This window comes from Gossypium hirsutum, chromosome A08 (genome assembly GCF_007990345.1).
Source record: "Gossypium hirsutum isolate 1008001.06 chromosome A08, Gossypium_hirsutum_v2.1, whole genome shotgun sequence".
In the NCBI taxonomy this organism is placed as follows: Eukaryota; Viridiplantae; Streptophyta; class Magnoliopsida; order Malvales; family Malvaceae; genus Gossypium; species Gossypium hirsutum.
The window spans coordinates 71158111-71183995 of NC_053431.1; the positions used below are offsets into that span (position 1 = coordinate 71158111).

General features: G+C 33.0%; 1 protein-coding gene and 1 pseudogene across 3 annotated transcripts; both read right to left on the bottom strand.

Moving 5' to 3' along the window:
* Window positions 1–8574: 8574 nt before the first annotated feature.
* Window positions 8575–12676, bottom strand: LOC107946564 (rab GTPase-activating protein 22). 3 transcript variants are annotated; one of them, XM_016880967.2, is made up of 6 exons: window positions 12174–12675; window positions 11903–12061; window positions 10641–10776; window positions 10501–10550; window positions 10253–10306; window positions 8575–10132 (listed from the first exon to the last, which is right to left on the bottom strand). In XM_016880967.2, exons 1-6 carry the CDS (start codon window positions 12335–12337, stop codon window positions 8887–8889), a joined length of 1809 nt encoding a protein of 602 aa, XP_016736456.1. In that variant the 5' UTR covers window positions 12338–12675; the 3' UTR covers window positions 8575–8886. The 3 variants fall into 3 exon arrangements, with proteins under 3 accessions (XP_016736456.1, XP_016736451.1, XP_016736442.1); XM_016880962.2 differs by lacking the exon at window positions 11903–12061 and having other exon boundaries at window positions 12174–12676; XM_016880953.2 differs by having other exon boundaries at window positions 11903–12676.
* Window positions 12677–24131: 11455 nt separating this feature from the next.
* Window positions 24132–25367, bottom strand: LOC107955815 (amino acid transporter AVT6E-like; annotated as a pseudogene).
* Between the last annotated feature and the right edge of the window lie 518 nt (window positions 25368–25885).

Here is a 25885-nt window from a genome sequence, read left to right on the forward strand (position 1 = left end):
TTAAAGAGAAAGGATATCTCCTTCGAGGTGAAAGGCAAAGTGTTCTTGAAGGTATCCCCTTGAAAGAGGATTCTACAATTTTGCTAGAAATGAAAGTTAAGTCCAAGATTTGTGGGACCTTATAAAATTCTAGAAGATTTGGTCCGGTGGCATATAACTTGGCTTTGCCTCCTTAACATCAAGGATTCATAACGTTTTCCATGTATCAATGTTGCAAATGTATAGATCCAACCTTGAGCATGTGGTACAAATTGAAGAGCTTGAGATTGAACCAAACCTATCTTATGAGGAAGAACCAGTTCATATTTTGGCCAAGAAAGTTAATGAGCTAAGGAATAAGATAATTCCCTTAGTAAAGGTACTATGGAGGAACCACAACACTGACGAAGCCACTTGGGAAAGGGAGAGCATAATGAAATAACAATATCCACACTTTTTTTTAGGTATGAATTTTGGGGATGAAATTTCCTAAATGGGGGAGAGTTGCAACATTCTGAATCGCAAAGTGCAATACTCGATTATTGTTAATTGAACTAAGACTTATAGTGTGACCCCAAGTAAGGAAAGGGTTAGAAATTTATTAAGCACTTAAGGTACGCGAATGTACCCTTGGGCAAAGCCCTAATTAAGTCGAGCTCTAAGGTTTTGCAGACTCTTTGATAGAGTATATGTCGCCTCAATGGATAGATGAAAATAGTAAGTCCTATTGTTAAACCCCTATTCTGATATGGACGATAAATATATTGTTATATTATCCTCTGATTAAACTATTTAGCTGGCCTAATGAGGATTAGTTAGGATTGGACAAAATTTTTGAAAATGAAAGGACATGCATTTAATATGAGAGAGAAAACTATTAGTCATGGGTACTGAAAAAAATTTAATTGAGGGAAATAAGCTTATCCACTAAGTTTTCCTTTCATGTGCACCTATATAAAGCCAACCTTAGCTTCCTTAATAAGTTCTATACTTTTTTTTTCCAATTCATACTTCCTTTTAAAAATTCTCTCTGCATTTTCCAGGAAAGCGTTAGAGCCAAGGCTTGTTTGAGGGATTAGAGTTTATTGTAATTAGCTAATTTCACCACTGTGAAACCTAGTAAATAACGTTGAAACTCTAGTTGTTTTTGTGCTTATTTACAGGACCCTAGGGTTTCATGCTTTAAAGACAAACTAAAGATTAAGGGAAGAAAACTTTCAGATTCTTGGTTTCCTGACTAAGTGTTCTTGAAAGCTTGTTTAGTTCTTCTAAAAAACATGATCTAATTAGTTAACTATTTATGTTATAGCTCAAGAAACTCCCGAAAGCTCTCGAGACAAGGGCAAGGGACTTGCTGTTTAGTCTCTGCCACATCCTCTGATGAGTTCCTTTATACCCTATATGTGTGCTGTACATGTCTGGTTCAAGGTAAGTTTTCCTATCTGGTGAAAAGTTTGGCTTTGTATGTCTGTGTAAGGAATGAAAAGGCCTTACTTCGTGCTAAGTCATTACCCATCTTACTCTGAAAAAGGAACCATATGGTCAGAACAAAAGAAGTGAATCCATGACGTTGGCTTCATTACAAAGAGCATTGAACTAGAAGATCGTAATACATGAATGATATTATGTAGCCTCAGGTAAGGCAAGTGTAATGCAAACCAAATTGGCAAAACGTAACAGAGGAAAAAGAAACAAATGAACAATGCAATCTCTAAACGCGAACTAAGGTTTTTGGCTAGTACAATGGAGGTTGTCTACATGAATGCATGGGCGTAGTGTTGCACCAAAAAGAGTCCAATTTGATTAAATTCAGTGTAAGTTCGATATTCACCAATGGGCAAGCTACATGAAGTTAGTTTCTGGGGTGCATTCGCAAATGGGCGAACTGTATGTTCCACTAAGTTAGAAGAGTCCTTCTATCTATGTGACATATAAATATCCTAATGTTCGCTCTGGAACTCGTTAAATTCTATGAACTTACTCTATTTACCTTCCCTTATTAGGACCACTGAAGAAATAAAGGAGCCTTCAATGACTACGCCATAGGATGCATATTGTGTGAGGCTTCTAGTGGTTTTGTATTATGCATGACAAATGAGGGTAGGGACAAGGCTTGAAATTTGAAGAACAATATTTTGTAACTAAAAATGTATTCGTCAAATTGTGCTTGTAATATCCTGATTTTGGGCCTAGTCGGAATAGTGGTTTCGTGACCACAAAATCCGAGATAGAAATAATTATTTTATGATTATTTTAAGGTCTATGATATTATTGCATGATTGTGTGAAAATTTCGTGATGAAATTCTATGCCTAAAGTGTTTAAATTGAAAGTAGGGACTAAATTGAATAAGTTGCAAAACTTGCATTCTAGAAGTTTTTAGTATGAAATTGTTTTGGAATATTAATGAGGAGGTCTTAAATAGCAATTTTACCAATTTCTAAGTCTATGGACAAAAATTGGGCATGGATGGAATTTTTGGAAAGTTTAGTAGTAAGGGCATTTTGGTCATTTAGGGGTAAAATGAATTAAAATACAAAATTAAAAGCCAATTTTGCTCATCTTCAACCCCATGGCCGAATATAGCAAGGAGAAACCATGGCTAGGGTTTTTCAAGCTTCCAAGATCGATTGTAAGTCCGTTCTAGCCTCGTTTTTAATGATTTTTACGTTTTTGGAGTCCCGGTAGCTCGATTAAGCTTATGCTAGCAATAATTCAACCTAGGGTTCATATTTGGAAAAATACCCATAGGTGAAATTTGTGTATTTTGGTATTTTATGATAGAATATGAGGTTTTAAATTATGTTAGACAACTTGTACTACTCGGTTTTAAGTGAAAACGAGCAAAAGGGCTTAATCGGTAAAAATACCTAATAGTCATAAGTACATGTTAGAGTGAGAATTTGATGTTTCCATAGAAGGGAAAAATGATCAGCATGTCATAAAACATAAGAAAATAGGCTGAAGTTTAATTTACGAGCTTTGGGGCAAAAGTGTAAATATGCAAAAGTTTAGGGGCAAAACTATAATTTTACCAAAATATGATTTTGGGTCAACTTGAATAATGTGAGTCCTAATTAGACTATATTTTAAATGATAGAGCGAGGAAAACTGAAATTCGGGCTAAAATGGAAAAATACCAAGTTGTGGACGAAATGGTAAAAGTAGTCATTTTCGCATACGAGGTAAGTTCATGTGTAAATAATGTAGCATAAATGTTATTTTTAAGTTATTAATGTTAATTATATGATATGCTGATTTTTATCATGAAATATATGCTTTGTGGTTATTTTCGAATAAAATGCAAATTATGTGAATTATTTGTTAAATATAAAGTGCTACCGAGTATTGGTTTCGGTATTTTACGGAAGATGGCATGGAGATGTGTTCGAGGAAAATCCCGTTTGAACCTTAGGAATAGATTAGGATACAAGTGACATGTCACTAGGATGGTTGAGCATCCGAACTCGTTGAGTTGAGTCCGAGTTCACTTATGGATGCGAATGTCCGAACTCGTTGAGTTGAGTCCGAGTTCGTGAAATGTAACTAGGCATCCGAACTCGTTGAGTTGAGTCCGAGTTCACTTATGGATGCGAACGCCCGAGCTCGTTGAGTTGAGTCCGAGTTCACTTATGGGCGGGTTACATGGTAGCTTGGCTACATATGTGGCACTTATGTGCAAACTTTCCATGTATCCGAATTATATTCTGATGTGTTCAACGGGTAAAATTCTACTCAAATGGAGGAATACTCGAGATGAAAGGGACGTATTGGTAAGCATTGTGAAATGAATACTTTGAACAGGTATGTTCTTAACCCTCGGGTTGAAAATAGATACAACAATGATAAGGTGGTAAGATGAGGAATGATGTTTAGAAATGTGATATATGTTTTGGTGATACCATGCTAAAGTTGTTTGGTATATTTGTATTGTTATGTTACTTGTTATTTACATATGAACTTACTAAGCATTCATGCTTACTCCCTCCTCTTTATTTACTGTAGTTTTGAACAAGCCAGCTCGGGAATCGGAACGGGTCGAAGGTTCGATCACACTATCCAAAGGACTTTCATCTGGGTAAATGGCTTGTAAAACTTAAGTATGGCATGTATAGCAATATACTTATTTTGTGTAATTAATTTTATGATATGGCCATGTTTGGTTGAGAAAATGTTTGATATTGATAAGTCATGGTGATGGCTAATTTAGATCATGTTTGATATTATGGAAGTTTAATAGGTTATCTAGTTCATAAAAATTCATGGAAAGATGAAACTTGCCTTAAAACAGAATATTGCTGCAGCAATGACATGAATTTGAAAAATCACTAAAAATAGTATAAATGGAACTAAATGATGAGTAAGTTATGAAATTTAAGCTTAATGAGTCTATTTTCATGTGGATTGAACAAAACAGGCATATAAATTATATTTTATGAGATATTTAAACTTTTGTGAAATAGGGCCAGAGTGATTTCTGGATCCCCTGTTCTGACTTTAAAAATTCATAATAAATTTTAAAAAAATAATTACAAGTTTTTCTTTATATGTAAAGATTCCTTATTAAGTCTAGTTTTAAGAAAAACAAACCTTGTAGTCATTGAAATTCTGTATAGAGAGATATCTGATTCGTAATAGACAGATGTCAGAGCAGTCGAACCCTGAAACAGGGGAGACTTTAACTAATAAACTGTACTAATTGGCCCAGCCAAAAATTCTAGAAAAAAATTAGTAAATAGATATATGAGTCTAGATTTAGGAAAAATTTACGGATCTAGATTTCAAGTTTTGTAACTCGAGATATAATTTTTCTTGTAACTGTGACGTGAGTAGCTATAAAGCTGTGAATGTAGAAACAAAAGATTTGAAGTTCTTAATTTGATAAATTATGTTCGGTAACTCCTCAAGCTAGACTCCGGCGACGGTTTCGGGCGTGGGGGCGTTACAGTGCTCTTTCCTTAAATCTTTACAATAAAGTTTTATGTTTTAAAAGTGTTTGGGTCCTTAAGGTTAAATGTTTTATGTATTACTACTATAGCATATTCCTAACTATTTTTGTAACATGAGGTTCTTCCAATTACATTTCTGAAAGGAAAAGACTTCAAGGTCGTAACACACCATTCCTAGATCCTCCTTAAGGGTCAAGAATAGGGTGCTATAAAGTTCACCTCGCATACCACCCTCGATCTCTAATTTCATCACTCTTGCTTAGCTTAACCCCTAATTTCTACTTCTTAACATCATATTTAATGTTTAATTATAGATCTATACCTCTAGTTTCATCCAATTTCACTAATCTTCAATTTACAAAAAATCACATCTATTTTCAATCATATAGAAAAGAAATCATTCAATCCATTCAAATTCATTAAAGATATGTTAAATTAAGATTAAAAACCTCTTAATTACATCAAAATGAGTTAAAAATCGTTTTCAAACAGTCACTTAGCTCACTATTACGAGATTTACCATTTTCAAGTAAAAAAGTTTTAAATCAATAGATCTCATGAATTCATGATTAGATCTATAAAAAATCAAACTAAAACCACACATTAGCTATTTTAACCATGAGAAAACAAATTATTACCTTTGATTTGAATATTTCCACGATATTTGGATCAATTTGAGCAAAAACGTGTTACGAAATAATAAAAAATTGAAAGAGAAAAGGTGAGTTTCTTTAGAAATTGGAGAAGAAAAATGTGTTTGGATGCTTAGAAAAACAGAATGGTTGAGAGAATTTTAAACTAAAACTTCTAATCTGGATCTAACAAATTTTTCAAATGAGTAGAAGTGTGGAGGGAAAGGGACAATGGGTGTTCTTATATAGGCAACAAACTTTCAAATTTTGGTTTATTTCCCCTAAGGGCCCTTCCTATTATCTCCCCTTTTTAACTGAATCCCTTTTCAATTAAAGTTCTCTATTTTCACATTTGACCTCTAGTTTTTAAAATTCGTTTCAATTTAATCCTTACTAATATATATGTTTTTTTTAATCCCAATTACTGTTATCACTATTAATTATTATTTTATTTATTATTATGACTCTAATTTCAATATCTGACTCGAACCCATGACTTAACTATCCGGTTCTATTGACCTTGTTTTTGGAGTGTGACAATAATAATAGGGTCACCGCCTTTGGTAGATATGGATAAAATGAAATACTTGATTATACTAAAAGGCCACTATGTTTTTTTCCTTCGTACGTTTGTTTGGGTTTTACAAAGCATTCTTCTTTGACGAAGAAAAACTGGTTGTCATGCCCACATAACATTGTCAACTGGGAGCCCATTTATGCTACATCCTTTGTCAACATAACCTTTGTAAACTTGAAGCCCTTGTTACACTTCAACCCCAGGCCATATAATCACCACCAACTAGGACCTTGAGTTGCAACACGATTTTTAACTTCCCAAGTGATGGCTTCATACTCACATGACAGATGAAATTTGTAGGTCACCCAACTCCATAGCACCACCGTAAATTCAGATATTCCTTAAAACTATAACTATCTCTAACACGAACAGAAATAAATAATTTCCAACCGCAAGAAAAAAAATTATTACCAAAGTAAAAACGCGCCCTGTAAGACGCGTTTTCCTTTCTCTCCAAAAACAGCTTAGATTAGTAAATTTTTAGAAATTCAGCATACTTTCTCAATTGTGTTTTTTTCAGCATATTTCGATAAATTAACTAAAAGAATGTATATTTTAGGAAAAAGGTGAAGTCAAATTTTTTGGAGGGCTGAAATTGAATTATAATTTTGATAAGAGTTAAAATGCGATTTCACCATTATATTAGTTAATATTTTTATTTTTTTTAAAACGGTATAATGACCTATTCAGCCCTCCAACTTTATAAAAAAGTCATTTAGTATTCCAATTAATTTTTACTTTTTTTATCCTTTGAATGAAAAAGTTAATATCAATTAACTTTGCTACCGTGACAACATTAAATTAAAATTTTTAAAAAAAAATTAATGTCTTAAAGAAATTAAAAATATAAAAAATTTTAAATTTATTAAATTTATTGAAAAAGTATAAATTTTATTATTAAATAAAATTTATAATAATATTTTAGAATTTTTTAATTTTTTAAAAAACTAATTACTGACATGTCATACATATGGGCTGTTACAATAGCAAAATTAACAAATGTTACTTTTTCCATCCATTTCGAGATGTTTTGACAAAAAAGTACTAGTTTAAGGGTTAAAAAAATAAAAAAATTAAACGAATGACTAAAATGACTTTTTAAAAAAAAAATAAAGTTAGAGGCCAAATAAGTCATTATGCTTTTTTTAAATGACTAAATTAAAACATAATCATTTTGGGGTCAAAATATAATTTTATCATTATTAATTTATAATTTTATACATTTTAAAGGGTAAATAGGCAATTTTCCAATTTTAGGGTCACCTATTTTAAGACTCAATTGATTGTAACTTCAATTAATTATAGCTTTATTAATTACTTAATTTATTCCTTTTAATTATTTTATGAGAATTTTTTAACATTTACGTCTAATTTTTTATATTTCATCTTCAATAAAAAATATCAAATTTTTAATATTATTATTTTAATTTAAAATCTCATTAATTTTTTTCAATTTTTAAATATATTTTTATATAAATTTTATGTTTTAATATTTTTCAGTATGATCTATTTTATTATTGCTTTATAAATAAACTATTGTTTTATAAATAAACTAAATTGGGGTTTGTAACTTGTAAAGTGCCTCTTGGTGGTTGGACCGTCATTCTAGATAGATCAGTCCGAAAAATATATTGAAAATAGAAACTTAAGTTTTTTTAAAAAGTTATTTTTTATAATATTTTAATGTTTGACGATAAATTATTTAAATTTTTTACAAATAATTATAACATTATAGTATCAGATTTATTAAAAGATTTAAGTATAGTTTAAGAATGCTTTTAAAAGGTGTTTTTAGAAGAAAAAAAATTCTGGAATTTTCAGCTTCTGAAAAAGTGTTTTTTGATTAATTTTTTACTAGAGATAAATACTCTTTTTCTCAAAAAGCAATTTGCTTAAGAATTTTTTATTTTAAAAATATTTTTTTTCAAAAATATTTTTAAAAAGTATTCCACACTAAAATCATTGAATTTACCATAATAAAATGAATAATCATTGAGATAGAAATGTGTATTTATATTATAGATACTTGAAATCTATTATATTTATTAAACTTAGATCGGGCTATGTGTATTTAAGACACCTGATAACGCCTAAAGCCAATCGTAAAGCATTTAACAAAATAATTGTCCTATAAATAATTATTGTCCGCTCAGTATGGTAAAAATACTGCACAAACCTGTCTAAGATGCTGTAAAACTCTATTTTTATTATTTATCATGAAAAATGCACATTTATTTTATTACATTTTAAAAACACATAACATGCGGATTGAGTTCGAGTTTTAAGTGAATTAACACCGAGTCAAATACGTTTTTCTCTAATTTAAGGGGAATTATAGTGAAAACATATATTGTATAAAAAGAACACACACATCATCCTAAATCTTAACTAAGGAATTAATATCTGGTGCACGTCCAAATAAATATTGGGCTATATAATTTATAATAAGCTTGACTACTGGCTCCCTTTTCTCCCTCTTATATTTGACAAAATCTGCAATCTTACATGTCAAATGACAATGGGCTTTGATGGCAACTTCAACCTGAATCTATTATCATCTTTGGATTTGCCAGCATAAGTGTACAGTCTCCAACAATTTTTCAACTACAAACAATAAGTGAGAATATCTAGCTCAAGCACAGACAATATTTCATGCAGTGCAATGGAGGACTTGTAATACTCACAGAAAGCCAGGTTGAAGTAAAACCGAAGCACATAAAAATATAGGACAACAAATTATGGCGAGTTGATCAAAATGACGACTCGATCTTGTCATGAAGAGTTACAACCAAGTCATGAGCATCATTTAGGAGCTTCCATACATCAAGTTGCCCGGCCATACTGTTGCACTCCCTTAAAATTTCATCCATGCTGCTGTACTTCTCGATGATCAATTTCCTCCTCTGTAAGACTGAAGCTGCAATTGCATACAGCAATAAATCATCTGTCGGGGGTGCCTTCTGTCTTATCCTACTCCAGGTGGATTTCGAAAGCCCAGCTCTAATTGTTGCCTGATCTGCCCACATTACCTCCCATAGGCACATTGTCTGTTCAAATGTCAATTCCCTCCTAAAGAGAACCACCACCATCCTATAAACAAAAAAACAATCCTCTGCCTGCAGCTTCTCCAAATGCCTGTAGAGGTGAGAGTCCTTACATTTTATTATCTTGGAAACAATATTAAGTTGCCTTCTGATTCCCACCTCATCAAGCCTAAAATTATGTCGAGCTTTCTTCATGAAACCTACAAAACACCAGAAAGCCTCGTAATCCTCAGGGATGACTGAAACTATTGGAGAAAGGAGATCACTCATGCCCTGGCAGTAGCCAATTTCAGGGTCGTAAAGTGCATAAGCTTCAAGGATAGCAACCAAACGTGCAGCATGGAAAATTCTGCAGGGATCCAGGTGATCATAATCCTTTAACCCAACAGCCTCAGCTGAACGGCGTGCCCTCCCATCTGATACCAAAGCCTGAGAAGTAGAGTATGGCATCCATTCAGCATTGGCACGAACAGCATCTAGACGGATGATTCGCTGCCAGGTTGAAAAATTTTCAGTTGCACGTAGCTTTGATATCCCTTCAGTGCTTGAGGGAGGAACATTCCTTTCTGAAGCCACATAAAGATCATTATCCTCCCTGCCGTCCAAAGTGGGGGACCCCTGAATAACTTCAGGGTCTTCAGAAGAGTCAGAGTCTGATGACTCACTGTTCAGTGCTGACACATCAGCATTTGTTATTCTTCTTGAACTACCATCTCCTGCTAACAATATACTCGATGGTTCATCTGAGAACTCAGCATCTGGGCTCCTTCCCTCACTACAGAGAGACTCTCTGGCACTAACCACATCTTCAGAACTAGATGTGTCTGTCTCCTGAACAAGACTTCCACTGTCTACATTTCGACAAGTGGCACCCGTTTCAGATGACTTAAAACTCCCAGTGCCATGTTTTAGGAGAAGCCGGCACTTTCTTCGGAGCTTTTCATATTCTTTCCTGCATCAACAGATTGTCAGAAGGTGAAGAAACAAACCGAAGAAATGGTTCTTGGTAGCATTTGACTATAGCTGCAAGGAATAACAAAGTAATAAATACAGGAAGGGCGTGGAAGTTGACCTTTTCTGAGTTCTAACAGCATCTCTTTCTTCTTTGGAACTGTTTAAATCATAGCTGTTGCAGAGAAAAAGAACAGGAAAATGTCATGATATGAAATGGAACACCTATAACTTGAGAATAGCCAAGATGTTCTCCCCTTATTCCATGGAAAGGTAGAATCTTCCCGGGATGTCTTGGCATGGTGGTGTAAAAGAACAACAGAAGCAGTAGCAACAACAAGAAGGGTAACACAGGTTCAGTACACTTACACTCCAAGGAGGAAGGGCCAGACCTCTGCCCTAATACTTGGATCAACACCCTACACCAATGGTGAACAAGATTAAGCATTTTGATTACAACAAAAGAATTGAATGAGAAAATCAGCAGGTTAGCTGTGACAGTAACTCACTCTACAGCGAACTTTCTTCAAGAACTTGACTCCACCATCCCGGAGTCTACCATCAGGTGTAAACAAACTTCTCCACTGCTGAGGTGAGAGGGCATGTTTCTTTCTATAGCGAGACCAGGGTGATCTGAGCCGACCACTGAAAAAAAAGGATGAATTTGCAAATAGAAAATGAGAAAATAATAATAAGACATGTGATTTAAGAGAACCAATTTATAGATATGAATGCATCTTTTTCTGTGTTTCACATAATGAGGTTCATGGAAACAAAAACCATTACTAAGTTTGAGAGAAAGGATATTGTGTTATTGCAGTAACCATCATAACATCACTAAGTTATCTACTCTTCCCTCATCAAGCTTTACACCAGATACCAACTCTCATGAGCAAAGAATACTGACTTGCACCAACGAGCATCCACCAGAAAGATAAGATTTACGTTCGATTCTATTTTGCTTAGGAGGTTAGCCAGCCAAATTATGTAATATGATAAATATGAAATTTGGCACCAGCTCCAGTATGTCTCTTATCAAAGATCAGTATAATGAGTTCCGAGAAATTTCCAAATTTTAAACTGTAAAAAAAGTTTAGCAGTTGAAAGTCAGGATATGGGTTGAAGAAAAGAGAGGAATGGACTCCTCATCTGAATATGATTCCCTCTAATTTTCCAATTTTAAAAGGGATAACTTCAAGCTGCTGATTGAAAAAGGGAGAACCATAATCTACTTTCTCATCTATTTAAAACTAGAGTATTTCTTTTTCTTTTTCGAAGTCCATCAGTTTCTGTTGATTATGAGTGTTAATATTCAAATATATCAACATTAGAAAGTCATAATCATGAATAAAATCCTAGCAGATTGAAGCAGTCTAAAGGCAACCTTTGTCAACGATAAAAAAAATATGTTAAAAAAATAAGGTTGCCAAGTCACATTAACACAGATTCAAAAAAAATAAGTAAAGCAAAGAAAATATTAGAATTTGAAATATATAACCAAACAATGGAGCAATAATGACTGGAAATACTAACAAACAAGAAGCAGAAACCGTAATTAGCGAAAAGAGAAAAAGTTTGAAGGGGTGTAGAAAGAATATAGAAGAAAAAAAAAAGGAAGCAAGGCAAACGAGGAAACAAATAGTTTCGAACTTATACAAAGGGGAAAGAATTGAGAGAGGAGATCGGGATCTGAATCGAAAATCTAACAAGAGATTACTTAAATGAGTAAGTGTTTAGGGATAAAGGGAGAAGAAAGAGGACGAGGACTCACCGATCAGTGGAAGAACAAGAAACTGGTGAAGAAGAGGTAACAACGAATAGAACCGAACGCAAATGAATCCACGAAGATGATGACGATGACGACGACGAAGAGGGTGAAGGTGAAGGTGAGTTCGGAGATGAAGATGAAGTCTGACTTCTTCTAAGAGCTCTCATCTATTAGAATTTGATTCTTATCGACTACTCTTACTACGAACCGGTACTAGGGGTTTCGGAGATTTGCTTTTACCGTTAAGCATTGAGAGGAGGAATTTTCTTTTTACCTAGTAGTGGTGAAGAAAATGGCGGCAAAGAGAGCGAGGCCGGCAACAGCAGTAACGGCGACGGTAGTTTTGGAGGGCGGCATGGGTACAGCGGACCAGAATCCTCCTCCGCCGCCGCCAAAGTGGTGGATTCCGGTAGGGCTGTTGTTGGCTGAGGGGAGCATGGAAGGCTTGAGGTGGAGGAAACCAAATCAAGATGCCCGACCTACCCCTTCCTTTTAACTTCTTCTTCCTCTGAGTTTTTCTTTTTCTTTTTAGCTTTGTTGACTGCTTCGCTTTCTCAAATCTCAACAGCTCCTTTCTTTTATTATGTTTTCCTGATTGGGTTTTGGTTTATTCGGCCGCCCGCCCAATGAATGAATCGAGAAAGAAAGGTGTATTTGAGTTATGTGCCTATCTAGACTAGACTCCATACTACATAGCTTTTCAGAGAGAAAGAGTTCTAAAACTGAAAGATTTGATTTCAGATTGATTCTACTACCTACGCTTATTATTTCCGCTGTTAGGTATTGGTCCCTTCTCGCTTTCTTTATTATTTATTATTTCTCCTTTTCTTTTTTGAATTTCATTTGACCTAATTCCTTTTCCAAATACAAATTGATTTTGGGTTAAATATATTTTCATCACCACCACAATCAATCCAAAATCGGTTTATTAAATTTCGTATACAAATTTCACTTATTGTAAATTTTAATAGTTATTAAAATTAGATTTTTATTTTTTTATATTTTTTATGCTTATAAATAGATACTCTAATAAAAGCATTATAATCATTCCTTTTAATTAATAAAGTTCATTATCTATTACTTTCATATTTTCTTTATTTTTTATTCTTCACATCTCTATTTATTTTATAACACGTTATTAGTATCATGATTTTCTATTTTTTTATTTTAAAGTTTTTTTCTTTTAAAATCCAATCCCTTTTTCATCTTAAACTTTCACTCTTACAACTTCATCTTCAGGATGTTGAAAGATTCAATAATGGATCACGATGATGACCATGATGTTAAAAATCTTTTAGTATATTTTATTATTTTTATTTATTATATCATATTTATTATTATTGGAGAATAATCATGACAACATAAATGAATAGATTCTAATTTAAAATCACGTATGTTTACAATGGTGATTATGAAATAAAAAATTAATAGATGTGTTTAGAAGTCTGCCCTACCAGATTTGTTACATTCTCTAAAGTGAATGCAAACATAAAAAAATAAAATAAAAGATATAATCATGGGCCACTAAAAGTAGGAACATAATAATAAATAAGAGAACAATAAGAGTTCTCAAGATAACTCTTCAAAGGGTAAAGATAACTTATGTTATCAATGTAATATAAAAGATTCTTGGCCATATATGTGGTGTTTTCCCAAATATTTTGTTTCTATTAATATTCTTTGAGGAAGGATATGAGAATGTAGTAATGAATTCTATCATTACAGATAGAAAATATTTATCTTATTTGGTACTGAAACAAACAAATATTATTCCAATATTTGGTAGTACAAAATTAGTCAAAAGCTCCAAAAAAGCTAATATATTAATATCTTATGATAATTAATCTATTGGTTTTAAAAAGATATTTATAATGGATCTTATATTGAGATTGTGAATGTGGGAAATATTATACTTCATATGAATCACTATTTCTATAAATATCTATTTTGAAAGGATGAAAAAGAGAGGATTGGGTTATTAATTTATATTTATTTTATAATATTTGTGATATGCTTTTGTCATCATTCCCATTAAGGGGTTGGAAGCAAAATTTTTTACTGTGAAAGATCTATTTATGAGCAATAAAATATGAAAATTCTATCTAAAACTCGTTATAGTTGGATGCACCTGAAGTTGCAATTTTTTTTTAGATATTTGAATATTTTGGCATATTCCCTGAACTGAATATTGCATATAATTGTTTGGAAATTATATTTATTTTGTTGTCTTAGTTACATTATAATATTCACATTGATTTAGACATTTCCAATAGTAAATGTCACAATAGCACTTATATGTGGATACAAAGTAAAATGAATGATAGTAAAATTATTAATTTGTTACAATTTAGTACAATTGAAACACGTGTTAAAGTAAACCAGAAGTTTATTGATACAAATGCATTTCTACTTGGCATGATTCACTACAGGAAAATAGACTTTTAGCGGCGTTTTTTTTCTTTAGCGGCATTTTTAAGCGCCGCTAATACTTTTAGCGGCGCTCGCTATATGCAGTGCCACAAAAATTAGCGACGTTTTTTAGAAAAAACGCCGGTAAAGATCAGGACATTTAGCGGCACTTTTATAAAAAACGCTGCTAAAGACCAGGACCTTTAGCGGCGCTTTTTTAAAAAAAGCCGCTAGAAACCAGGACCTTTAGCGGCGCTTTTATAAAAAACGCCGCAGAGACCAGGACCTTTAGCGGCGCTTTTATAAAAAACGCCGCTTTTATAAAAAACGCCGCTAAAGACCAAGACCTTTAGCGGTGCTTTTTTAAAAAACGCCGCTAATTTGCCTAGTTTTGCAATATGTATTTTTGCACCTATATCCAACCCTCCTGCAAGAAATTCAATAAAAAACAGCAAATATACCATGAAATCCAACCAAAACACGTAAATTTAAATAATACAAAATTATACGAAAAATATATTATATAAATTGTAAATGAATATTCAAAATATTCTTAAAGTAATGTTAAAAGTTACAAGAAAACAAATGTCTATGATGGCGGATTTTGAAATTGGTGGAACATAGTCATCATAGACTGAAGCTGCTGGAGTTCATTGTATTTCCTGTTCTGCTCCGCCTCCCTCGCTACTGCCTCCGCCTCCCTCGCTGCTGCCTCCGCTCTAAGTTGAGAAATTTGCTCATCTGTGCTAGCTTGTATCTGAACTATCTGATCTTTTAACCTCTGAACTTCAGCTTGACTTTGACTCCCGGAAGGCATGTATTGGTGCGAGGTGGATCCAAAATATTGGGTCGGGTTAACACCAGATCCTTGAAATCTAACCCGACCATACCTTTCAGGACCCAAAACTTCATTAATAATTCTGTTATCAATATCCTCAAAATTAACAGAACTATCAGTCGAAGCAGTCGCTTCATACTTTGCCTTCTTATCTTTTAGTTTCTCCTAATAAATCAGTTAAAGAGTTAGAAACGAAATATACAATAAAAAGGAATACAACATAACATTATTTAAATTACACTAATAAAAACGATGAATTAAAACATTATAATTAAATATTATAAATATTTATAATGAATCAATTTTTATTAACTAAATATACCATAATTTTTGCAGCCTCATATGACATCGGAGTTCCATCTTTTTTCCTATGCGTAATGTCAAAAAGTTGAAGGCGTCCAACTTTTTGACCAGACGAGGCTTCCTACAATATAGTAGTAAAAATATTATTTAATAGTAAAAAGTTATTAATACTTGATAGATTTAATAAATCCATAATACCTCGGCCTGAGCTACACAAGCAAAACTTTTCGACCCTGCCGTGTGCGTAAATTTTTGTTTTTGCCTGCTGCTTGTTCCAACTCGCTCACGGTCCTACATAATGAAATTATTATTACGTATATAGCAAATGCTATAAACCGAAAAATTTATAAGAGTTTGCAAGTACATAATACCTCTCCTTTCTTCGAATTCCAAAATCGAATTGCATCTTCCTATTGGTACCTCAGCATTCCCGGTGGGACATTTTGCAATTTTTCTTCGAGGCTTATGGGTTTTTTAAAATATTCTTTTTTCAAAATGCTTTTATTGTCTCTCCATTTTTTACCCAATGCCTTCTTGATATAGGCATCAGAACCTCTAAAGCAAACCTATCCTAAAAAACACAAGTTTAGGAAGTAAATATAAATGAAACTTAAACCAAAATATTATAATTACATTAACGTTTGTTACCTTAATATTAGAGAGAGCTTGATTTTTATTGCTATCAGGCATGTTATGCCATGATTCGTAGTTGATGGGCAACATATTGGCATTTTGTGCTATAATGCCCAAATAGCCTGCTAAAAGTCGAGCTTCTTGTCCAACAGGCTGACCATGGCTGTTTCTACTTACTTTGACACGCTCGACAGAATTTAAGTTATATAAATCTGTTAGGAGCGTACGTCCTCGACCTCTGCGCGTCCCACCATTTTCAGCTGAAAAATAATAAATTATTACTATATTGAAATTTAAAAATAAATCAGTAATAAAATTTAATACAATTTGTAAAATAAACTTAACATTACTTTGAAATTCCACAGACTCGTCAAGTGTCTCCGGCACGCTTGAAGATCCAACAACTGTCTGCTGTTCAGTACTTACTTCTTCCGAATTTATAGTATTCTGTACAATACTAAGATCTCTTAATCTTCTTCTAGGCATTTTTCCTGCAACACATAAAATAGATAAAATTTTAGTAAGAAATAACAACAATAGTAAATATAAAATAGTTAAATTATATAACATGACCAATGTTAATATTATAACATTACATATAAATAAAAAATCATAAAATCTTACTACATCATAAATCGTAAATATCTTCGTCTACATCCTGACGAACCCATTGAAATTGTGTACTAGTACTAGGGATATTTTCATCTAAGTCTTGTTCTGGAAAAGGAAAAGTTTCTGATCTTTCACCGATGTCATCTCTACTTCCATTCCCCATGTCAAACAAGTCTCTAGGGGTGTTTCGTAGTACAACGTACCAACCCTCATCAATTGGATCTTTCGAGTAAAAAACTTGTTTAACTTGAGAAGAAAATACATACGGCTCGTCTATCAAATGTTCTCCAGTGTGAATTAATCGAGAGAAATTCACTATTGTAAAACCAAACTGATCATTTTTAATTCCGCGAGCAGTATTAGCATCAGCCCAATCACATCGAAATAAGACAACTTTCCATTTTCCATAATAATCCAACTCAATAATGTCGGTTAGAAGTCCATAATACTCCACATTTCCCTCGACAGGATTACTGTCCCTAGCACTAGCGTAACTTGTAATTAAAGAATTAACAACTACTCCACAATTTTGAGTTCTCCTCAATCTCTCGCGATATTTGGTATGAAATTTGAATCCATTCATGATGAAGCCACTATATCTTTTTACTACTCGATTCGAACCTTGGGAAAGCCATTTAACTTCGTCATTAACGACATTCCCACTCCAAACCTATTGAATCGAAAGTAAATTGAGTAATTATAAATGTTATGAGAAAACATTATTATTTGTTAATAAAATGTTGAGTTACATACCATTTGGATTAACCATTCATGAAAAGATTCTGCGAATAACCTATTAATCTCGCGATGTTGTAATCTTCGTGAGCGTGGACGAGATCTTAAGATTTGTTTGTACTCACTATGTTAAACACATATTTAATTCGTTAAAAAATAAACAAATCAAAAAAAGAAGAATTTTATCATATTCTAGAACTTACTTGCGTAATTGTTCAAGTGCATCGTGGTGGAAAAGAACATATCTATGTGCTTGTATCGAAGATCGGTCATCTAATTCTACAATTTCAACTTTGCTGATTGGTTCTCCATAATTTTGAAATAAATAAGTTTTGTCCAAGTTAGGATCATTGAGTCTGGCATTTCTACTTGGTCTATTCAATCTTGTTTCAACATCTAAAAATCTAGAACAGAATGTCATACACTCCTCTGCCAAGTAGCCTTCAGCAATTGATCCTTCCGGATAACGCTTGTTACGGCAATAAGACTTCAATTTGCTTAGGAACCTAACACCATATACAACATTATCAAAACTGGTAACTATAGGTATAAAGGTGAATGCCTTTGAAATAAATTAGTACCTTTCAATTGGATACATCCAACGATAGAAAACCGGCCCACCAATTATTGCTTCACGAGGGAGATAAATGACAAGGTGCACCATAATAGTGAAGAAGGAAGGTGGAAAGATCTTCTCCAAATTGCATAATGTCAAAGCGGCTCGATCTTGTACTTTTTCAAGTTCTTCAACATTCAAAACTTTGCCACAAATTACTTTTATTATATTGGACAGCTCAATTATACAGGACGTTACCTTCTTTGACATACAGCACCGTAAAGTAACTGGAAGTAGATCTTGCATCAGGATGTGATAGTCATGTGATTTTAATGAATATAGTCTTCGATCTTTAAGACTTACACATCGAGATATATTTGATGAATACGCATCCAGAACCTTTATATCCTTTAACACTGTGCAGAACATTTCTTTCTCTTCCTTTGACATTGCAAAAATTGTAGGCGGCAACCAATATTTTCCATTAGGAAGTACTTGGGGATGAAGATCACGCCTAATTCCCATGTGAACTAAATCAAGTCGACTTTGAAGATTATCTTTTGATTTACCATCGACGTTCAAAATTGTCCGGATGATGTTCTCGCAGGCATTCTTCTCAATATGCATCACATCAAGATTGTGGCGTAATATGTGATGCTCCCAATAAGGAAACTCAAAAAAAATACTTCTTTTCTTCCACAAGTCCGCCTCATTAGGGTCATCCTCCTCGTCAGATTCATCATCAGATTCATCCCTCGATCGTCTATTTGTTTGCCTGTTAGATGGTTGATTCAGCTTCCCGTAACTGAAATCCATATCTTTTAACATGAATAAGATTTCAGATCCAATGGTCTGCTCAGGAGCTTTTTTCAACTCTTCAGTACCGTCAAATAAAGCCTTCTGAAATCTATATCTATGATTTTCATCTAACCACCGATGATGCCCCATATAGCAGAACTTCTTCCCATTATATAACCACTGTGAACACGTTTGAGCAGCACAACAAGGACAAGCATAACGTCCTTTGGTACTCTAACCCGATAAACTCGCATATGCCGGGAAATCATTAATTGTCCACATCAAAGCAGCACGTAGGTAAAAGTTCTCCTTTCTCAATACATCATACGTCTCAACACCAGCCCATAATTGTTTTAACTCTTCAATAAGTGGCTGCAGATATATGTCAATATCATTTCCGGGGCTTTTCTCTCCAGGGATAATCATAGATAATATCAAAGAAGATTGCTTCATGCAGAGCCATGGAGGCAAATTATAAGGAACAAGGACCACAGGCCAAGTACTGTACGAGGTGCTCATGATTTTAAAAGGATTAAATCCGTCAGATGCTAACCCGAGCCTTACACTCCGAGGATCACTTGCAAAGCTTGGAAATATATTGTCAAATGATTTCCATGCAAAAGAATCTGCAGGATGCCTTAATAATCCATCACCCGTTCGTTGATCATGATGCCACGTCATAAACTCAGCTGTCTTTGACGACATGAATAGCCTTTGAAGCCTTGGGATTAGCGGGAAATATCGCAAAATCTTGTTCGGCTTCCTTCTTGACTGTGGCCCATATTCATCCTCATTAACATCTTCTGCATCTCTATTCATCCAACGAGATTTACCGCAAACATGACAAGACTGTTAATTTCTCCGATCACCCCAATACAACATGCAATCATTTGAGCAACTATGAATTTTGTTGTACCCAAGGCCTAAATCTTTTATCACTTTCTTCATGTCTTTACATGATTGAGGGATTTTTGCAAACGGGAACATTTCTCTCAAAAGCTCTAACAGCATTGTCAAAGAGTTTCCGGTCCACCCTCCCAAACATTTTAAGTGGAAAAGGCGAATATAGAATGACATTTTCGAAAATTTTGATCCCTCATAAAGTTCTTCATTCATTTCACCAAGTAACGTGTAGAACTTTGCTGCTTCTTCATTCGGTTGTTCATTCGGTACACTTCTTCTCGTTTCCATAAAAGTATTCCCACCGATATTATAATCATCAGATGCAACATAGTTTGGTGGAAATGATTGGAAACTTTCACTCCGCATATTAAATGCATCCCGCATCATACCTTCCATGTCATCTTCTCTAACATGCTGACGGTAACCACTATAAGGATAACCCGAATTAATCATCGAAGAGGCTCCACTAGGTGTACACTCTCCATGGAAAATCCATTTTTTATACCCCCCGAATGAAGCCATCAACAATTAGATGTTCGTAGACAACTTCACGATATGCCAATAGATATTGCCACACTTCTGACACGGACAAAGAATCATATTCTCTTGGCTTGAATTGTGAAATGCTAAATCTAAAAAAGATTGCACTCCATTTTGATACTCGTTGCTTGCCCTTGAGAAATTCATCCAAGTCCTATCCATTTCGTAGTTGTTGAAGTCTAAAGTTGGCAATAAGTTACACGGGTAAGTTGTTTATTATGTAAGTCTTGATATGATATATATTTATGTTTTATGTAAGTTATGTAGATTATGTAAGTTATGAAATTTGAACTTTTAAACTATATGCTTTTAAGGAAATTATTAGATTAAACTACATGTATTAGTTAAGTTATGTAAGTTGTTATGTACGTTATGTGAGTTATGTAATTTATTTAAGTAATGATCAATATTAACACTATTTTGATAAAAATTAGTTATAATATATTTAAACAATGATCAATATTGTTATATTGATAAAATAATTTATAATTGGCCCTTCAGTCGTTGAAATTTTTAATTCTTTTTTAAGGTCAATAGAATTATTTATAAGCTCCATAGAACTTTTTTGGAAATCTTTTTTTTATACAAATACATTTAAAAATATTAAATATTAAAATCAAACATTATTAATATAACAAAATAGTAATTTGAATATAATAATATCAAGAAAGAATCGTAGTTTAATTTTTATAAGTAAATTGGAAATAAATTAAGGTTATATAAATATTCAATAGCGATAGAACTTTTTTCAATTCTTCTTGAATTTTTTAAGATTCATCATACGTGGCGTTGTTACACCTAGGGAGGATCCATTATATCTTGCAGCTCGATATAAGGCAACCCGTTAGGTTTCCAGCCTATATACTTTGAATCTTTAAAATATTAAAATAAGGAATGGACAAGCAAGCTACATATATGGTAATAAAATTAATTCATACTTATTCATACTTAAGTTGAATCAAATAATAATTAAGTTGAACCAAAATATAAAAACTTATTCATACTTATTCATACTTCAAATAATAATTAATACTATTTTGATAAAAATTAGTTATAACTTTTAAAGACATTTAAAAATATTAAATATTAAAATCAAACATTATTAATATAACAAAATAGTAATTTGAATATAATAATATCAAGAAAGAATCGTAGTTTAATTTTTAAAGTAAATTAGAAATAAATTAAGGTTATATAAATATTCAATAGCGATACAACTTTTTTCAATTCTTCTTGAATTTTTCAGATTCATCATACGTGGCGTTGTTACACCTAGGGAGGATCCATTATATCTTGCAGCTCGATATAAGGCAACCCGTCAGGTTTCCAGCCTATATACTTTGAATCTTTAAAATATTAAAAATAAGGAATGGACAAGCAAGCTACATATATGGTAATAAAATTAATTCATACTTATTCATACTTAAGTTGAATCAAATAATAATTAAGTTGAACCAAAATATAAAAACTTATTCATACTTATTCATACTTCAAATAATAATTAATACTATTTTGATAAAAATTAGTTATAACTTTTAAAGACATTTAAAAATATTAAATATTAAAATCAAACATTATTAATATAACAAAATAGTAATTTGAATATAATAATATCAAGAAAGAATCGTAGTTTAATTTTTATAAGTAAATTGGAAATAAATTAAGGTTATATAAATATTCAATAGCGATAGAACTTTTTTCAATTCTTCTTGAATTTTTTAAGATTCATCATACGTGGCGTTGTTACACCTAGGGAGGATCCATTATATCTTGCAGCTCGATATAAGGCAACCCGTCAGGTTTCTAGCCTATATACTTTGAATCTTTAAAATATTTAAAATAAAGTTGGAGAGAAGGTCAAATATTGTTGTAATTATAATGGACAAGCAAGCTACATATATGGTAATAAAATTAATTCATACTTATTCATACTTCAAATAATTAATACTATAAGGTCAGGTTTCCAGCCTATATACTTTGAATCTTTAAAATATTTAAAACGTACCTTAATAAAACGTACCTGGTCTACTCCACTCTCACCAGCAAACAGAGGCTGGGGTCCAAAAAGTAATATTTGTTAAGTAATTTAAAGTGAAAATGCATAGAAATAAGGAAAAAAATTTAGCAACTAAACCTGTACGTACCTAGAACAAATGTCAATGGCTGTGGTGTATTTAGTTGCACCAAATATTATTTCAGGTGCTCGATAGTACCTAGAACAGATGTAAGATTATAAGAGTAGCACCAAATATATTTCAGTTTAAGCAAATATAAAAACTTTATCTATATCAGTACCAAATTTTAATTCGAAGATTAAATGGCAGCTTCAGTTGAACCAATACTTGCAGGAGGAGAGGAAGCAGTAAATGAAGCTGTACACCTCAGCAAAATCTGGCAAAATTGCACTGTATAGAAAGCACACTTATCATCAATGGGACAAAGGAAACTTAAGGATGTGATGACAGGAACTACTCAAGAAGACACTGATTATCACGTGTTCTTATTCATACTTATTCATACTTCAAATAATAATTAATACTATTTTGATAAAAATTAGTTATAACTTTTAAAGACATTTAAAAATATTAAATATTAAATATTAAAATCAATTGCTTCAACCCCAATCAACTGGAATTTGCCAATGACCATGAAAAACATCATAATATATTGAGTCTTGCTGCAATTTACTATATCCAATATAAGCTTGCCATTCTAAATACCATTATCAGTGCCATTTTCTTCCTTCACCATAGCATTTATTACCTTCAATCGACATCTCATTTTATAATTAGAAATTGAAAAGCATTTTCAAACAAAATATAACAATTTTTTTATATAAAACGTGAGCAACAAGACAGCATTAAACTCTTAAATCAATCTAAGTCCACACTAAACACATAAGTTGGATAGAAACATGAAAACAGACCAAAAGAACATCTAAAAAACCAAAATGGAATCGCCATTATTATGTAAACATGAAAATGCACAGCTTGAAACAAACCAACTTTGCATGTGTAGAATCATACTCCACAAAACTCATAAACATTAACTTCTCCTAACCAGAATACCAACTTTATGTTTACAGAGGCCTTGATGGAAGCTAACATAACTGTTGATATATAACTTATCTAATAAGAATCACAGAATATGCAAAAAGTACCTGAGTATTTAGTATCAAGAGAACCATGTATTCAAAGGAAAAGAGCCAGAAATTGATCAATGTATGCAAAACTTGGTCTATATTTCAAAACTGGAGTAAAGCTTTCATCTAGTACCAAATACATACATATATAGAGACATAAACACACAGGCATACATCTTCCATTACCTAAATCTGTTTCTTGAAAATAAAAGATAAGTAAGCTTTTACAGGAAACTTAACAAGGAAGCCAAATCGAGACAAAGCACAAAAAAGAGTGGATGAAATAAGCTTAAAAATTTAGGAATGTAATTAAAATGTTAATTAAATGTTAGGAAAAACATTAAAAATTTAGGAATGTAATTAAATGTTAATTAAACATTGAAAACATAAAAGGAAAAACATGTTGAAAGAAACATAAATGTTAGGGAAGACAATGTTTACCTTGATTGAATTGGAAATGTTTTCTTGAGGGTTTATTTAGAGATGCTTGGGATTGATCTCCAATAATGTCGAGAGACTTCCCTACTCATTGCATTTGAAGAATAGAAGTCTGTTTCTGGTCGACAAAACAATCAAATGAGTTCTAAAAATAAACAACATTTAATGATTGGTATAATATTAATTATATTTGCTAATAATAGGTGGGAATAAACAAATAAAATGATTAAAAAAAACAGCCAGCAATTTGGTATAACATTAACAGGAGAAATAGGACCAAGCTCAATACCATTAAAAGACAGTAAGTTACATTGTATACATATTATCATTGCAATTTGGTATAAATATTCCCGATTATCCCAGCAATGCTAACTATCACAGCCAGTATTAACATTAACCACAACAAAAATTCCTCTACTCTGCTCAAGCTCATGCTCTCTTCTTGCTGACTTATCCTCAATGCAATTAGAGCAGGGAACGTAAAACCTAAGGAAAAAGCTGTTGTTGCTCCAATAAATTTGAAAGCTGTCCATATATTTGGGATCATAGTAGATCCAATATATATAAGCACTAACAATATTACTGTTAATGCCAAAGACCTTTTTTTACTCTCCGTGAGAGGAGCTGATCCCTCAAACACCAAGTTATCCACAGTTTGCCATAGGGAAAAGTGAATAACAGGGAAAACCAGAACCAAATGAAGAGCAAATATAATTCAAAGCAGTGCTAAAACGAATTCCCAGATTCCTATCAAAGTTGGTCAAAACATCACCTTCAGTGTCCTTTCCGAAGAGCAAATACCCTGATATTGTTGTTCAGGCATAGACCACAACACAAAGAGCAGTTGTGATCCTCCCCAACTGATTCATCTTTTGAGGAGATCGCCCTTCGAGCTCATTGTATATAGGTTGAACATTGAAATGGCAAACATATGCATTAGTCATAATAGAGATAACTACTAGTAAATCCAAAATTTCCATTTTCGATCCAAAATCTAGGCTCATCCTTGGAGCCTCTATCTTCCCTTCAATAAGCTTAATGAATGCAACAGCAAAGTAAACCACAACGAAAACAATAGCGAGAGCTACCGAAGCAGCCGAAGTCATGCTTAATGAATCAATCCTATCTAACACGCAAAGTGGAGCAAGAAAAACAACCATAACAACCAAAACCAATAACTTTCTATGATCCCAAAAACCAGTCCTAACTACTGATCGAAAACCCCAATATGACGAACCGAACCAGACATAACATCACCCATAATAATCAAATAAACTATCAGGACACCTGCATTGTTGACAATTATGCAAATCTCAGACAAAACCCTAGCAGTTCTCCCCATTGCAATTTGCACAACTTCCCCATAAGATCTAGCTTTACAAGAAACCGCAAACCTAATCAACATCTCGACAGTAATTTCAGACAAAATTCCAATCGGGATTATCAAAAAAATCCCTAAAACAAGCCCCAGAACCTTTATAGTAGCAGGTAAAGCCATGATTCCAACACTAATAATTGTGGTGGTTAAGTTAAAAACAGCACCAGAAACACCAGACCGATATTGGGTTTACTTAAAACAAGGGTATAATCATCGAGATCAAACCCATTTCAAACCATTTCAAACAAAAAAAAAGGCAAGTAATACAGTAACTACACATTAATCTGAAGGGGACTCAAAAACTAACCATTTCAAACCCATGAAGCATATGACCATCGACGAGAGGAAAGGGAAAATAGTTAGGGATTTTGGGGATGGGGGAACAGAATAAGGGGAAAAAAGGGGACTTGGGGAAAATGTTAGGGATTTTGGGTTTGGGGAATTAGGGGATGATTTGGGGAAAAAAGAAAGAGGTGTTTTCTGTTTTAGGGATTTAGGGAAGGAAGAGACGAAATGGGGGAAAATTACTTAGCAAAAAATGAAACTGATTTCGGGTAAAGGGCATAAACCTCAAGAGAGAAAAAACGACGCCGTTTCAAATATGGAAATTTTGTGGCGTTTTGAGCAACGCGCCGGTAATGAGACCTTTTGCGGCGTTTTCAGCAAAGCGCCACTAATGCCTCTTTTATCTACACTACAAA

What these genes read in the sequence shown, in the direction of transcription:
- LOC107946564 (XM_016880967.2), bottom strand. Translation starts at nt 12,337, where the DNA reads ATGCTCCCCTCAGCCAACAACAGCCCTACCGGAATCCACCACTTTGGC. An exon ending in ATTTTCTTCACCACTACTAG is followed by an intron (nt 12,062 to 12,173) that starts GTAAAAAGAAAA and finishes CTAATAGATGAG; the next exon opens with AGCTCTTAGAAGAAGTCAGA. An exon ending in TGGCCCTTCCTCCTTGGAGT is followed by an intron (nt 10,307 to 10,500) that starts GTAAGTGTACTG and finishes TCTCTGCAACAG; the next exon opens with CTATGATTTAAACAGTTCCA.